The 17,930-nt window shown below is 36.3% G+C and overlaps 1 protein-coding gene across 1 annotated transcript in view; it reads right to left on the bottom strand.

The window, feature by feature from the left end:
• The window catches only part of SBF2 (SET binding factor 2), a 494,106-nt gene that overhangs the window by 24,551 nt on the left and 451,625 nt on the right, over positions 1 to 17,930 (bottom strand). Inside the window, 5 exon segments of the mRNA XM_079104301.1 lie at positions 4,791 to 4,976; positions 5,885 to 5,986; positions 8,144 to 8,320; positions 13,144 to 13,328; positions 14,557 to 14,631. Coding sequence (XP_078960427.1) covers positions 4,791 to 4,976; positions 5,885 to 5,986; positions 8,144 to 8,320; positions 13,144 to 13,328; positions 14,557 to 14,631 — 725 coding nt within the window.

Here is a 17,930-nt window from a genome sequence, read left to right as displayed (position 1 = left end):
GGAACAGTTGGAAGTCTACAGAGGCAGTGGTACTTTAGGACTCCAAGGTCCTTTCCTACCCATATTATTACCTTCTTCAGAGCAAGAGACTACAGCCCCTTTCCCTGTCTTAGAAAAGCCAACTTGATAAACTTTGAACCTGGGAATACCATGTGTATATGTGTCAGTGACAATGCTTGACTAAAAATAGCAGGGAAACAAGTAAAGTCTACATATTGAATGGGATCTTCCCAGACCCATCTTCTGCCCTGCTTCCTGAAAACAGGCAGCCAGACCTTACAAGTACTCTTCAGGCATCAGACTGGCAATTGCTTCTAAGGAGAAACTAGAAACCTATTGTTTTCCTTTCTGAAACTCCCAGCTTACTGAGATGATGGACTTAATAATGAAAAAAGATTTTAGGCTAACCAAAGTATAACTTACATAAAATGAAAATTCTCAATTTTAACATATGACTTAATTAGTTTGGGTTACTGTACACAGTTGAGTAACCACTACAACTAAAGTACGAAGTTTCTTGGTCTTAAAAATTTTATTTATGCCCTTTGTAGTGAATCCTCTTTCCTGACCATTTGTCCCAGACAATCATTGATCTGCTATCACTCACTATAGTTTTTCTTTTTTCCCCATATTTTAAAACTGGTACACTGTAATTATACATAATGATGGCATTTGTTGTTAGATATTTGTACATGCACATGGTACTTTTTTTTAGAATTTCATGTACATAGAGTTTATATAGTATGTAGCCTTTTTGCCTGGCTTCTTTCACTGAGCATAATGACAGTAAGATTCACCATGTTGTATGTATTAGTATTCCATTCCTGTGCTTGCTGAGTAGTACTGTGTTATATGAACATGTCAGAATTCATCTGCTCACCAGCTGATGAACATCAAATTTGTTACACTACCCCTTTATACTCACCCCCTACGCTATCTCAAAGCCCTGGAAACCAATTATTTATTCTCTATGATCTTGTCATTTTGAGAATGTTATATAAATGAAATCACATAGTATGTGACCTTCAGAGATTGTTTTTTCCTTCATTCAATATAACAATCTTGAGATCTACTTAAGTTGTTGCATGTATCAATAGCTTATTCCTTTTAACTGTGAGTAGTATTTCATAATATGAACGTACCAGTTTGTTTAGACATTCACTATTGTAGGACCCTCCCCTCGCCCTTTGGCCATCTTAAATATGGCTTCTTTGAATAGTACAGTAATATTTGAAGTGAGTTTCATATAAGCAGCATATAGTTTGATCATGATATATTTAGACTAGTTACATTTAATGTAATTATTGATATATTAGGGCAAGTGTTTGTCATCTATTTGTTCTTTGCCTTCTGTGGGTTACTTTAATATGTTTTAGAATTCGATTTTGATTTATCTACCATATTTTTGAGTGTATCTCTTTATGAAGATTTCTAAGAGGTTGCTGTAGGTATGATATTATATATCACATCAGTCTACTGATATTGACATTTTGCGAGCTTCAGTCAAGTGTAGACAACTTGCTTCCCTTCACTGCCTTTATGTCCCCCATCTATAACTGTCTTAACTATTTCTGTGACACACTTAGAGAAATACATTAAATAGTGCTTCACTTTTGCTTCAGATGTCGAACAAAATTTAGAAAACTCCAGGGGAGAAGTAAGGTCTATTACATTTACTCATGTTTGTTTTTCTTTATTCCTTCCTGATACCCCCAAATTCCTCTTTTATCATTTATTTTATATTTGAAGAACTTCCTCTAGCCATTTAGGTCTATAATCCATTTCAAATATTATTTTTGTGAATGATATAAGGGTGAGGGTTCATATTTTTCCATATAAATATCTAGTTATTCTGATATAGTTTATGGAAAACTCTCCTTTCCCTGTGTCTTGGTTATTTTCTGTGGGAACCATTGTCTTTAGGGTTTTAGCCCCCATTTGTGGAAGTCAAGCTTACTCATTTTAAAATTCCATTTTACATTGTGAAATATGAGGATAACATATCATGTTATATCCAACATGATATAAAGGATATCATAAAATTTAAATTATGCATTAAAATAAATGAAATTTAAAATATGGACATTTTCTATATACAAAGGGATGCTATCTTTGAGGGCTCAGTAAAAACGTTTATTAAATAAACAGCCTGTGTTCAGCTTAATTCTTACTTAAAAACAAAAAGTCAAAATGGATTTAGTCTAATTCTTATTAAAATAAAAAGATCTATATGGATGATTCCACCTGTCATTCTTCTCAATGACTTTGTGCTTCAGAGTCAGATTTATGAGAGGTGTGACTCTGATGTTTCCTCATTTTGTTTCTGTTCCAACATGCTCTTAATTGTAAACAGCTTATTATGACCAAGACCCTAAAATGAAAGTTGATTGTTTCATCTAGTGTTCAACTGACTTATCAGTGAGATGATCTCAAGGCAAGGGTAAAAACTGTGTATACTTATTCAGAATCTAGGCCTCCAATAAAAAGCCTTCTAAGAATTTCAAGGGAAGTCTTGGCAAGGTATTGATTTTATATTCAAACTGGACAGGAAGAATGATTCTTTAGGAAATGTAGACCCACTGAAGGTTTTGACCCAGGGGAGTAACAGCATTGTATCTGAGCTTTCAGAAGATTATGTTAACAATTCAACAGAGAATATTTTTAGATGGTCTTAATCAAGGGTGTTGAAAACATGAACAGAACTTGTAAAATTGCATTAATTAACTGATAATACTTATTTACTGAGTATTGGGTATATTCCAGAGACTGAAACTATGAGTGTGTAAGATATTAGAGGTGTGAAAACTAATATGACAAAGTCCCTGTACTCAAGACTTTTCAGTCTAAGTAGAAGACAAGAGATACATACAAATAAATATCTTATGCTAGTGTTATAGATGCTACCAAAGAAGTCTGTATACGATTCATTAGGAATACAAATGAGGGAGATCAGAGAAATGTTCAAAGAGTACTGAAAAATCACGAAATAAGAAAACATTATAGTGGTCAGAACAGTGTGGCACATACAAAGCAGTCAATACACATTAGTAATTATTGTTAGTAGTGGTAGATGGAGGCAGGAAATAGGACAATAAGTAAAAGAATAAGTGCTTTTGTGAAGAACTCACAGTCTTTCTGTCACCTGTCGAGAAGTGAGAAAAGATGCTTCCTCCTTTCCCTAGACTCAGTTAAGCTATCTGTTTCAGAGACAATGGTCTCCAAATTTCTCCCTCATCTATTTGCCAAAGGAGTATGCAAAAGGCTAATATTCGAATAGAAAACAAAGATACCATTAGCTACAAAGAGTTTATAAGTATAAATTCAACCATGTTATCAGTGCTGCTTGATGCTGCTTGGGCAGATGGATTAAAATTATTCAACAGGTCTTTTCTTAAACAAACTGAAGCAATCAAAAACATGATCTTCTCTGAGAGTGCATGTATGTGTGTGTATACATGGTGGATAAGCAAAGATGGAAAAATCACTGTTAATGGGTATGGAATTTCTTTTGGGTAATAAGATATTCTAAAATTGTGGTAATTACTGCACAATTCTTCAAATATGCTAAAAACTATTCAACGGTACATTTTAAATAGGTAAACTATATGATTATAAATTAAAGTTCAAAGAGACTGTTAATTTAAAAATCAAGTGATTAACAGAATAAAAACAAACAAATAAAAACATAACCACATGCCACACTGACCTCTTCAAGAGACCTAGTTTCAATTCTGTTTTCTGAAACATTTCTACCTTTTCTTCCAAGAAATACTTCAGGCCAATATATCTCAAAAAGTTGTGCCCAAATCTATTCATCTACTTCTGGTGTGGTGATGCAGATGAAACAAAGCTGGAAATGTCAACCTTGCTTTTTTTCCTAAGTCAGTTTAGTCTTCTGTTTGAAAATCTAGTGCCACCTAATTCTTGAGCCCAGTCCTAAGCAAAGCCCCACTAAGAGAGTTCTGTTACTGGTGGGCCCGGGATGAAGACAGGAGGGAGCCTAGAGTGCTCACCGCTCCCTACCCCCACTGAGTTTGACTGGATTATATGTATCTGGGCTTTTCTCTAGTCTCTTGATTAGTCCCAATTAGGTTGCCCTGTAGAAATGAGCCAGTACTCTCAAACCCCAGAAGCCGTCTGGCTGGGTCCTCATGATTTCTTTAGAGATTAGCCTCTGCCTCTGATGTTCCCAGAAACATGGTAGGGCTCTTCCAAGCTGGGCAGAGATGCTGGATTTCAGGCAAGCCCACTACCTAGAAATTTTTGCCGTACTACTCTATTCAAAACTGCAGCAAATGATCCCAAGTTTGCTTCTCCTCTTTGGAGATGTAATTTAAAAATGCTGACTACTTCACTTGGGGGCCAGCCCAACAGCTAGCTTAGCAATCCTAGTTTGAGAAACCCCAAACACTTCTTTTTCTTATTTATTCCCAAGAGTCTGCTGTTAAGATTTCAGGCTGAGCACAGTGGCACACATCTGTAATCCCAGCAACTCAGGAGGCTGAGGTAGGAAGATTGCAAGTTTGAGGCCAGGCTCAGCAACTTAGTGAGGTCCTAAGCAACCTAGTGAGACCCTGTCTTAAAGTAAAAAAGGGCTGGAGATGTAACTCAATAGTAAAGCATCTCTTGATTCAATTCCCAGTACTTCAGTGTCTCCCTGCCTCCAAAGATTTCAGTACATTAGGGCTGAATTATGACAGTAAGGTACCTGGCACAGCACTACAAAGCATAATAAATGCTAGTAATTTTCTTTCCTTCATATTAAGTCAATTTAAACTTGCTCTACTTACCTGGTGTACACAGTCTAAGAATTGTAAAAAGACTGGAGCAAAACCACTACCCTGACTGCTGAGGGTCAAGCTGCTCCGCTGACTGAATTTATGACCAAAAGACAGCCACTCTTTTTCAACCAGCATCCGGAAGCCTTCAAGTGTCCTATAAAAGGGATCGCTGAGTAACTGCACCAGGGATGTCACCTAGGGCACAAACAGGATGGATATTTCATTAATTTCAGTCCTGAAATGCTAGGATAAAGCATTTCCTTTTTTTTTTTTTTTTTTTTTTTTGGTGGTACCAGGGATTGAACTCAGGGGCACTACACCACTGAGTACATCCCCAGTCCTATTTTGTATTTTATTTAGAGACAGGATCTCTGTGAGTTGCTTAGTGCCTCACTTTTGCTGAGGCTGCTTTGAATTTGTGATCCTCCTACCTCAGTCTCCTGGAGCCAGTGGGATTACAGGCATGCACTACTGAGTCCTGCCATTTCCCTATTTAATAGCTAATTCACAAGCAAAGCTAGGAGCAAATTTATTTACTAACTGTTCCAAGATGGTAAATCAAATGAATTCTACAAACGTTCCAGTAAAATGAAAACACAAATTTATTTTTGTTACATGTTTTCTTTCAGAGGAATTAAGATTTCAATTCTGACTTTGCCAATTTGAAGATTGTGGTTGTTTTCTAGATTAATCAGTGAGGTCGGGGATCAGTTTAAACCTATTCTACTTTTTGGCAGGTACAGGTTAATCTTAACGTGGTTTGTATTTATAATTTTCATTCTGGAATAAGGAAGGGGCTTAAAGAGAGCCAGAAAAAGGATGGACAAAATCCAGGAAGGATAGTCAATGTCCCACACTGCTTGTCAAGAGCAAGCCTGCAAGGGTACATCTGTGGATATGGGAGCCTGATGCCCTAATCCAGAGTTTCAGGTTATGTAGGGGCTGATAGCTCATGGCACCAAGCTTCCTAATGTTGAAACCTGGTGGTTTCAACATAGAACCTTTTCTGTCCATAAAAACACTAGTAATTATAAAAAAAATCTGTCTGCAAATTGAAATACAAATATAAAGTGCAATATCTGAGAATATGTATTAATAGTTACTTGGGCAGTGATGTCCCAGCCTTCTTCCAAACAGACCAAAACTGAGGAACCATTCTCAAGTACTTCTGATACTACCACAGCCAGCTGCATTATTCTGTGAAGCTAAGAGAGAAGACAGGAGTCCACAATTAGAGCATTTTCTGAGCACCAGACAGACAGATTTGCTATCAACGTTGGATATCAATTAGGGATGAAACATTGGACAAGAGAACCACATTTTTTTTTTTTTTTTTTTTTTTGGTACCAGGGATTGAACCCAGTGGCACTTCACCACTGAGCCTTATCCCTGGCTCTTTCTATTTTATTTTGAGACAGGGTCTCACCAAGTTGCTTATGGCCTTGAACTTTGATCCTCCTGCCTCAGCCTCCCAAGTTGCTGAGCCAAGCATGTTCCACTGTGCTTGGCTCACATAATGTTTTAAATACTTAAAGTTCTTGTAAAAGCAAGATTAAACATTGATATGTTTTAAAGGTAAACACATTTTTAAATGATGTGCTCAGATGATACATAGTAAAATGACCTTATACAATTCCTCCAAAAGTAGAAAAACCACAATTCCATAAAGTCAAAAAGACAGATTCTACATGGCCTTCTCAACAGTTACTCAACTGAAAATTTGTTTTTCGATGATGCAATAAGTTCTATTTCAGATACTCTTTATTTTCTGGAATTAGTGTAATGGTTGTTTATCATTGTGAATATACTAAAAAGCACTGCTGTGCAGTTTAAAAGAAGGAATTTTATAGTAAGTGAATTATACATACATGGGAAAGAAACTTACATTTGTAATCTAAGTCCTTAAGGAACAATTAATTTGGGTATGAGCATAGCACACAGCTATGAAAACCAAATGTATAAGATTGTAGTTTTAAAAAAACATTTTAAGCATTATATGACCTAATTTGCAGTATGAATCCAACTGTTCTAAAGAACCTATATTTTAAACAGTGAGGCTATTTTAAGCATAGGAGCAAGTCATGTGCCCTACTCAGCAGTGGAAGGCTACTTACTTGCTGTTCCTGCAACACAGTAAGCACTAGGCCTCAATTTTCTTGGACCCAGCGTTTGCTGCATCAGTTAACTTTTTAAATGTCACTACCCTAGGTGGGGTACTGTATTTAGTTTCTAATTTCTAGTACAGATCTACTTTTCAGCAAGGAGCAGAGGACAGAATACTCCCAAAACATAGATAGATAGTTGGGGTGGTAGGGACATTTTGGGGCTGGGACCCTTGGACTAGGGACAGAAGAAAGCATTGGTCAGCTTATTCCTTGGGTTCCCAAGGTATACTGAATTAACTGCCTTAAGAGTAATGAACATACCCCGATATACATTTATAACCAATTGCCTATGTGACTATTTCTCTATAGTTCAAAGTACCCGACTTTGGTATTCACATTGTTTCTTGGCTTCCTTGCCTTTTATAATCCAATGTACTATGGAAAACAACTTTTTTTTCTTCTCAAGAGAGGCAGAATGCTTGTAGGTAGATGGGGGCAGGAGACAAAAACCCTGAAAATTCCTTCAGGGTGAGAAGGTATAATGAACATAGCATAAGGGCCTAAAGACAAAGCTGAAGGTTATATTGCTTTTGGCCAAATGTCTGTATCCATGTCTGAAATATGCATGTCATAAATACCTTTCTTTCTGTGGTTTGGAAGAAATGTGGGTATACTGTGCTAACATACCTATTTCCCCTTAATTTTTCAATAAAAGTTCAATTAAAAATATCCAATGATTGACTTAGCCGAATGATGGATATCCAAGTATGACTGTGTGGTGTGGGGCATCAACTGTGTTTTATGTGGCTGGTGGGGGGTGAATCTAAAATCTAGAGATATGAAGTAGGAAAAGACAAATGGAAGGTAAGAAAGCAAGAGGGAAAGGCTCTTGGAGTCATTCAGAAATCGCCTTCTGTCCTGGATCCTCACTGTCTTGAAAATAGGGCAGGACAGCTATAAATAAATACTGATTAAATTTACTGGACATCAACAATTTCCCACATAAAATAATTTTCTTCTCTTTAGCATCTTACAGATACCAAACTTGCAATTATACAGACATAAAAACTGGTGATCAATAAATCCTATCCCCCACCTTCTATATCACACAGTTTCCTGAAATTTAAAGGCCTTTACAGATGGCTCACAACAAAGGGGGTGAGGGGTGGGGAAAGAAATTTTTTTTTCTCAAGTATTGGTTTGGTATATCTACTCGAACTCTCTTTGAGTTATAAGTCAAGCTGCCCCAGATATTACCTGTGGGAACCACTCAGAGTCACCCAGAGCCTTCAGGAAGGTCACTTCTGAGTCAGTAGGAATGGTGCTTGGGATACAAGCTCTCATCAGCTTTTTAAAACTGGCTTTCACTTGTCGGATTTCATGAAATTCAACAGGAACAAACTCACAATTTAAAGCAAATTCTACCTTGAAGCTCTGTGGATAAAGAGAGAATTAGGCAGATGAAAAGCTATAAGTAAAAGATTTTCAATAGGGTAATGCTGATAAAAGTTAGCTGAGGCCACCAGTTACAGAGGCTGCAGTGGATCAAGAAAGTCAACTGTGTGGATCACCATGTCAGCATGGTGAAAGGTCTAGTGGTTTGCCTGGAAGGGCAAATCTAGTCCTTTCTAGAGGCAGACTCTAGCTTAGGAATGCTGTCATTCTAGGAATTTAAATCTCCAGAATCTATAAAGAACTCAAAAAACTCTAAGAATACAAATAATCCAGTCGACAAACAGGCTAAGGAAATGAATAGACGCTTCACAGAAGAAGATCTACAAGCAATCTACAAACATATGGAAAAATGTTCAGCATCTCTAGTAATAAGAGAAATGCAAATCAAAACCACCCTAAGATTCCATCTCACCCCAATTAGAATGGCGATTATCAAGAACACAAGCAACAACAGGTGTTGGCGAGGATGTGGGGAGAAAGGTACACTCATACATTGCTGGTGGGGCTGCAAATTAGTGCAGCCACTCTGGAAAGCAGTGTGGAGATTCCTTAGAAAACCTGGAATGGAACCACCATTTGACCCAGCTATCCCACTCCTTGGCCTATACCCAAAGGACTTAAAATCAGCATACTACAGAGATACAGCCACATCAATGTTCATAGCTGCTCAATTCACAATAGCCAGACTGTGGAACCAACCTAGATGTCCTTCAATTGATGAATGGATAAAGAAACTGTGGTATATATATACAATGGAATATTACTCAGCCATAAAGAATGATAAAATTATGGCATTTGCAGGCAAATGGATGAAATTGGAGAATATCATGCTAAGTGAGATAAGCCAATCTCAAAAACTAAAGGACGAATGATATCGCTAATAAGTGGATGATGACATATAATGGGGGGAGGGTAGGGTTAGTGTTAGGGTTAGAGTTAGGGTTAGGGAGGGGGGCAAGTATGGAGGAAGGAAGGACTGTATAGAGGGTAAAGAGGGGTGGGAGGGGTGGGGGGAAGGGAAAAATAACAGAATGAATCAAACAACATTACTCTATGTAAATTTATGATTACACAAATGGTATGCCTTTACACCATGTACAAACAGAGAAACAACATGTATCCCATTTGTTTACAATAAAAAAAATACATTATTAAAAAAAAATAAATAAAGAGACTCCTGTTAGGAATTTGATGCAGCTGATAACACCAATATAACCAATTCTGAGGTCATGAACCTGGAGATTTAAAGAGTTAATGACACATGGACAGTATGGCTAATCCAACAGTGTAACTTGGCCTTCCCAAGACGCACGTTGTAATGGTAAGGTATTACACTGTGGGCTTCCAGAACTGTACAAATTAAATTCTGTAGACATCCAGGTATTAGTTTATTATTCATGTAAAATATATTCATTATGAAAATGAAAAAGAAATAAACATTGTGAAAAATAAAAATCACTATCACTGCCCTGATCTTCTAACATTATGGTTACTTTAAAAAAGTCAATAAGAAAGTATATGCAACAAAGCATGAAAGACTGTTGGTTTCTAGCTTTGGTACCCTTTTTTTTTTTTTTTAACTCAATATGAAACAGATATCACCTATGTTTATTTGAGTCCTTTGCCATTTTTATCTTTAATCCACATGGAATTTATTCTGGGTGAAGTATGAACATTGCATTTGTAATTAAAGAATGCGATACTGGCCCATTAGTGTGTTTCATTTTGATAGTCTAGTTGCCGAGTTCCAAAGAAAATTTAAAAGTTCTATAACTTGCTAGGTACAGTGACTTTTGCCTGTAATCCCAGTGATTTAGGAAGCTGAGGCAGGAGGATCTGAGTTCGAAGCCAGCCTCAGCAATTTATTGAGACCCTAAGCAACGAGTAAGAACCTTTATCAAAATAAAACATAAAAAGGGCTGGGGATGTGGCTTAATAGTTAAGTGCCACTGGGTTCAATTCCTGGTATGAAAAAAGAAAGAAAAAATCCTCTAACTTCTCATGCCAAAGAATGAATTAATTTTCTCAGATTCTTTCTACTTTCTTTCATTATGCTCAAATTATTCTACTAGATCACTTCTTTTTAAAAAGAAGTAGTAAAACTGCTTCTGGAGATTGGTTGTATGTCCAACAATGTGAATGTACTTAATAATGCTAAATTGTACACTTAAAAATGATTCAAATGGTATATTTTGTTATATGTATTTGACAAATTAAAAAAACCACTGCCAATGACTTATATATAGGGTCTCTTTAATGTTTTATATTGACTATTTTTTTAAGGAAGGTCTATTAAATTTTTAAAAGGAAACAAAAATTCTCAAATTTTTAAAGGAAAAAGTTATTATGATATTAGGAAATAGCATTTCTAAAATGCATCCAGAAAAAAAGGTTTGTCTCCCACCACCCACCCCAGTCCTGGGGATTGAACCCAGAACCTAGGGTGGCTCTACCACTGAACTCCATCCCAGTCCTTTCTATTTATTTTTTATTTTGTGATGGGTTTTGCTAAGTTGCCTAGGCTGGACTTGAATTTATGATGCTCCTTTTATAAGATATAAGAGTTTATTTATTTTATTTTTTTGTGTGTGAGTGTAAGAGTAGGATTTATTCAAGTGTGCATAGAAACAAGAACTCCCACAGGGCAAGAGGGGAACTGATAGGTGTTTCCTTAAAAGAGTTTAGTTTTCAGGAAAAATAGGTTCCTATTTTCCACCTATCCATGAGCTAGCTATGTCTATCTTATAAACTAGGAGTTTTTAAGCATAGTGTTGAGACACACTGTTGGGTTACAAGGAATTTGTTACTACTAATAATTATGAATTTAAAAATATAAAGAAGGTCAAAAATCAAAATTGTTTTTCAAATAAATTTCTGTCACTCACTAGCTTTCCTTTATGCTTCCTTTTTTGGCAGACAAAGATGTGGACAGCAATGTTAGCTAGAATGAGGCACATATCAGACAGATATAGAGTCATGTTCTACATACAAAAATTAATAAAAAAAACTAAGTGGAATATATATAATTGTTAACAACTCTTGTGCCAAGGCGGTGCAATTTTTTTTAATTTTTATTTTTGTGGTACTGGATTGAACCCAGGAGCATTCTATCTACATCTCCAGTACTTTTATTTTAATTAATTAATTACTTTGGTACTGGGGATTGAACCCAGCAATGCTTTACCACCGAGCTATATTTCCAGCCCTTTTTGTTTTGAGACAGGATCTAGCTAAGTTGCTAAGTTGCTGAAGCTGGCCTTGAACTTGCAATTCTCCTTCCTTAGCCTCCTGAATCCCTGGGATTACAGGAGTATGCCAATATATCTGGCTGGAGTTGTTTTTTTAAATTGTAGTACTTTATTGATGGCAGGGAAGAAGGAAGAAAGTAAAAGGGAAGGAAGCAAGAAAGGGTCCCAAGAGGTCCATCTTTCTTACTCAAATATGCATGATCACGCAGCTAATCTGAGGACTAACATAGGCAGGGAAAAGAGAAGGAGAGCATTCAGGAACCAAACTTTGGGAAATGACTCCGATCATGTTAAATGTCCTGTATTCTGGAAAGACACTGGTGCCAAGGAAGCTGAGTAAGCAACCTTGGATGGCTGTTGAAGAGTTCCAACTATTTTCTAGATATAAAATTATCTGTTATATCAGAAGACATGTATGAAGATTTAAAAACTGAGCATTACCCAGCAGTTTTGTGCCCTCTACCTAAAGGTTAGTGACTAAGTGATTTGCAGCAGTCCAGGTAGTGGGAAAAGAGCTAGCAACGCCAGCATGCTACAGAAGAGATGACTCAGTCACTGGCATCTTTACGCCTGAGCATGTGGGATCCTGCTGAGAGCATAGTGCTCCAGTCTCTGCTCTATGGTTCAGCCAAAGGTCTGTGTAGATGGTCCAGTACTAAACTTTGAGGGGATTTCTGAAAGAAATAACTTTCATTTCCTATACACTTTTCAATAGAGATTAAAATTTATTTTCTAACATTTCATGGAAACATTGAACTTGAAGAATTCCTATTGTTTTTGGAGGTAGAGACTATCTTTACAGTTTAAGATTGCAGCATAGTGAAACTCTTTAGCAGAAAAATAGTTCAAAACAGGGGTCTGGGGATATATACAGTAGCAGAGTGCTTCCAAGCATGTGTGAGGCCCTAGGTTCAATGCCAGGCACCCACCTCCCTCCAAAAAGAATGAGACTGATTAGTATTTAATATTTTGAATTTTCTGACATATCTTAGGATATGTGTTTCTATAAATACGAACTTAAAAAGTTTGAGAAATATTACTTAGAAAACCTAGCCTTGACCTTCCCTTGCCTTTATGTGTAGTGGAATAGTTTTCCTCCCTCCATCCTTCTTTCTGCCCTCCTGTAGTTTTCTGTATTGATAGATTTACAACAACAAAACATCTGTTTTGCCATGGGCACAGATTTCTGTGGAAACTGACTCAAGATAAAGATAATGGAAAAAACAGCCTGAATAGGCATTATTTCTTTTTTGTATGCAAACTTCCTAATATTTCCTGATATATAGGCTGATATTTTAGAGGTTATGAATATATTTTTATTTTCATGACTAATACATAAGCACAGATATCTATCTATATACATATGTATAGATACATATATGTGTATGTGTGTATACATATATATATAAATATAAAGAGAGCTATTTTTTGAGATTATTAACTACAGGTTAGAAATCATACTATAAAAATTTTTCTGGAAAAGTTGGCTTGACAGGTTTTATAAACTGCCTTAGTATATCCATAAATTTTCTAAGTGAGGAAAAAAAATCTTACCCTTAGTTGTGACTTTTCACCAAATATATAAAGGGCTGCTTGGCGTTTCAAGAGCTGGTTTTGTAGGTAGGTGCTGTTACTGAAGGAGGCTGAATGATCCTTGCCTGCCAGCCGGGCACCAACATCAACGAAGGATGTTGGAGAGCTGATCAAGCGAGTGCTGGAGCGAAGACTTGCCCATACACCTTCATAAAAGTCAAAAGAATCGAATGAGACAATTCAATGTGAGAATGCCACTGGGTAAAGAAACAGATACATGTTCTGGAGCCACAGTTTTAGAGATAATAGTGAGTTATTCATGAATCACAATGGTCATTTAGCATTTATTTTTGCAATGTAAGCATTACTCAAAATTGCATTTCAAAATCATTTATTTTAGACTCAGAAGGACCTAAGTAGTCACTCACATCCCATTTTTATATGCTGATGTAGATTAGTATTTATAAATCAACATTAAAATCACAAGTAAAAAGAGTACACTGACACTGGAAACAAAATGCAAACAGGAGGCAACAATGAAGCCTAGGAGGGAGAACATCTCAGGGTTCATGAAAGAAGGGAGGAACATTCTTCTGCCTGTTTACTTAACTCAACAAGAAATCTAGGTTAAAATGTAAACTAGAAACTTCCTAAATCTAAAGTTAGAGACTGGATTTAGAACTTACATTTGTACATCATACCGAAATAATGCAATTTTAAATAAGTAAAGATTATACTGTAGGTTTTCCAGTATATGAAAAATAATGTTGTACATTCAATAATACGCATTTCATTGACTCTTAGGAAGTAGATGTCCTCCAAGAGAAAGGCCAAGTTAAATAGCTACAAGAGTCTCATGATAAAAATTGACCTTATATTAATTAGAAAAATCAAGGATTTCTATATGTAAGAGAAACCATTAAATATTAAATATCCAAACACACAGGCATATGATAATTCTCCACTGTGACTCACACTACTGAACCTTCAAAACAACAGAGTCCCTCATAAATGCCTGTGGCAATGGAGTTCGTCCCAGTGACAAGGTCACAGGTGGAGGACCTCCCTAAAAGTAGGGCTCTTCTTCAAGTCTGGAAAGGCTGTGTAAGAAGCTTTATTCTTTGCTCAATGACAAATCAAACTGTGTTTCTAGGTGACTAGAAAGCACCATGATAATGTCACATCTTCTTTGCCATCAGTATTTATGATATTAGGAGGATATATTAAGGATATGAATGTATCTTTCTATATAATTCATAAGCTTTTCTCAGATTATGGCAAGTGTATTTTTTTGTAAATGGAATCACAAGAAATTCAGAATGTAAATGAGAATAGAGGATATAATTTGACAAACACGTGAAAAAGTCACTTGTGACATACTTTCATATGAAGATGGTTTGAAAGAGTGACACATCAGGACACATAATACAGTACCTTGATTATGGACTCTTCCCTTAGCTGAAGATTTGGGATCTGACTGAATAAAACATTTATTTCTGTACCCATGCACTGGTGGTAAGATTAAAGACATAGGAGAAATGAAATGTATACAGCAGCAAGCATGAGAGCAGGTTGAATAAGAGAAGAACAGTCTATTTAATTTTTGAGATAAGTTAACATATGGGAAAAACATAAATACAATTAAAGTAGAAGATTTAATTAACAAAAAAGCTGCACAGTCACAAAAAAGATGAACTGAGTGCCTGTTAAATGAAATTTCAGCACCTGTTTATAAATGCTGTAAGCACAATGAAATGGACAGCACAGCAGAGAGTGCCACTAAAAAATCATACCAAATGGAATAAGCTTTTGAAGATTGTCATTCAGTCAGAAACAAGCGTATATAATAAAATTAAGGAATTTCAGATGTATGTAAATGCTGGGGATACACTGGCCCTAGTTTTGAAGGAGATTCATTGGCAAATGCTATGTGATGTTCAATGTATTTGTTCTTTGAGAAAGGTCATCATACCAGGAAAGCTCTAGCAACCATTTGGAATAACTAAGGGCATGTTTTTGCAGCAAAGCATTAAGCATTGCCACATTATCTTCCTTCTGTTCTTTTCATATGGAAATTATGTTTATTTTCCATAAATAGAGTTATAAGCATTAAGAATTCATGATCCTGTGACAATGACTAATACTAATAAGACAGCTTGTGGTGACTGAAGTAATGGCTTCTCTTAAAACCCCTATTTACACCAAAATGATCAGCAGTATTAGAGATAATACTTTTGTAATTTGAGTAATATTGTTTTTTTTTTTTTTTCCCAACGGAGTTTTGTTAAGAACACAAACTTTACCTGGTAATAACCAAAATACTAATCAGTCACATCATTTTTTGAGCAAAGAAATGACTCAAGTCAATTAAGGGAAATTATTCTGTATTCAGTGTTGCCTACTTTAAGAGCAGTATTATTAAGCTATACAATCAATGCAAACTGCATAAAATATGACATAATTATAAGATAAAAGAAAAATTAATCAAAGTGATTTCCCTTCCTATATCACTCCTGTGGAAGCAGAAAATTAAGAGTATTCGTGGTTTCTGGGGCCAAAGGAAGTCAGAAAATAAGGACTGTAGAAATGCTAGCTAATAGTACAAAGGAAGTGACTAGTGACCACAGGACAGGCAGAACTTGGGCCTGTGACTGCATGGCAAAAGCACTGGGCCTCCTACATGCTGGCTGACTGCTCTTCTTTCTGCCAAAGTGTCCCTGCTGGAATGTGGGACACTAAGTTGATACAATGAAGTCTGAGTGGTTCCTGATTCCAAGATACTAGGCCCTTAGTACATCACACTTTCTTATGCTAGTCTCTCTGATTGCTATAATTTCTTCCATTTCTTTAACTGACATTATCCCTTAAGATTCAGATACAGGGTTAACTCCTCTGAAAGGCTTTCCTGACTATTTGGAGTTGTAAGAAGCTCTGTTTGAATTCAGATCACATTGTATTATGATTATCTGCATATTCTTTTACAAGATTACGTGCTTGCAAAGGCAGGGACCTAACATGTTTATTCATGTATCCATGCTGACAGTCCAACATACAGGCACTCAAAGAATTTGTTGATTATTCTCTTTTGCAAATCAACACATTGTGAGCTGTTATCAGTTTCTACTATATCAACTCAATTATTTGCACTGAAAAAGTGAAAAGAAAAGTATTAAACAGAAAACACTTAGCATATTCTTAAAGTCATTAATTAAAAAATGCCAAGTGCTTATTCACTTAGCATAAAATCAGCAATGATAAAATGACCTGTACTGAAATGCAGCCAGCAAAAGATTTTAAGAACTGAAATCCCATCTGGAAGTGATTTAACTACAGGAATCAGTACTGCATTGGTGGTAGTAAGGGCTACTTACATTTCCTAAGTGATTCCTAGATGACCTGAGCATTTAACACCAGTCAAGGGCCTAGACTAATGTTTTTTCAAACTGCAGGATCCCCCTTAGTGGCCTGTGAAATCACTGTAGTAAGTCAAATCAGTAGTTTTCTTTTTAAAGTGAAACATTACAATTGAAAATACTATGTGTATTGCACAGGGTAGAGATGAACACTGTTTCATGAAACTTGTTTTAGCATATGTGCATTTTGCATTGTGGCTTAATATCTGAATTGTGATATAAAATGAATATGTATCCATATAGATAGAAATGTATTTCTTATTGCGATTCATTATGAAAAGCGTTTCAAAGTTATTGGCCTTCTGCCTTCTAGACCTAGATCAGTGAAGCTCATTAAAGTTTTGTTTCATTTTTCAGTACCAGGGATTGATTGAACCCAGAGGAATTAACCAGTGAGCTACATCCCTGGCCCCTTTTCATATTTTATTTAGAAACAAGTCTCACTAAGTTGCTTAGGGCCTCACTAAGTTGCTGAGGCTGGCTTTGAACTCAAAATCCTCCTGCCTCTGCCTCCTGAGCCACTAGGATTATAGGTGTGTGCCACCATGTCTGGCTGAAGCTCACTGCAGTTTAAAAGCAAATGTAGAATTTATTCCCCCTTCAGCAGATTATTAGGCAATAGCTAATATTTATTGGAGTACTATTATGAGCTAATTCCTATGTTAAGTGTTTTTACTTGTATTATTTCACATGACTACCCTAAAGTTAAGTACTATTTATTATCTTCTCTTCACAGATGAGGACTGAGAAGATGTTTCCTAAATTTCTTAATATCATAGTAGTGGGGCGGCAATTTTGATTTGAATGTAACTGGAATGAACTTTTAATATACTGTGACCTAAGCAATTATGTGGTACTGGTCCTGTCTACTAGGGACTGGCTGAGGGGACTGCTTCAGTGAAGAAATAATGCAATTCATTCACCGCACAGGAACACACTGTTGTTCAGAGCATGAGTGCCCGCTAAGCACTGGTGTTTTTCCTCTCTACCCTGTTGAGACCGAACAGAGGACAGAAGGAAAAGGGATGTCTAGGTTAGATGTGGGGGAGGGGTAACCTACTACCAGTGTAACCTTACACCTAATCAAGTGCAGGAGACACAAGATACATTCAGTAAATGCTGCACTGAAATGGTACAATACTGAGCTAATTCTAGTACCAGTTATATTGCTGTTTGCTGTGTGACCTTGGCAAAGTCACTTAATCTCTCTCGGTTTCTTAAAATATCTATTCTGGAGGTTACTTCAAGGATAAAATAATACATGCAGAGGAACTTAAAGGGCCACAAGAATAAAAAGGATGGAAAATTAAAAAGCTGCCTCCATGTGGCTACTTCTCTATTAAATTTTAGTATTTAAGAGACAGTACCATTTTCTCATGGTATTTTTCTACCCAA

The sequence above is a fragment of the Sciurus vulgaris genome, assembly GCF_902686455.1.
Source record: "Sciurus vulgaris genome assembly, chromosome: 11".
NCBI lineage: Eukaryota > Metazoa > Chordata > Mammalia > Rodentia > Sciuridae > Sciurus > Sciurus vulgaris.
Note: the sequence above shows the minus strand (reverse complement) of the source record. Positions and strands in the feature narration are given on the sequence as shown.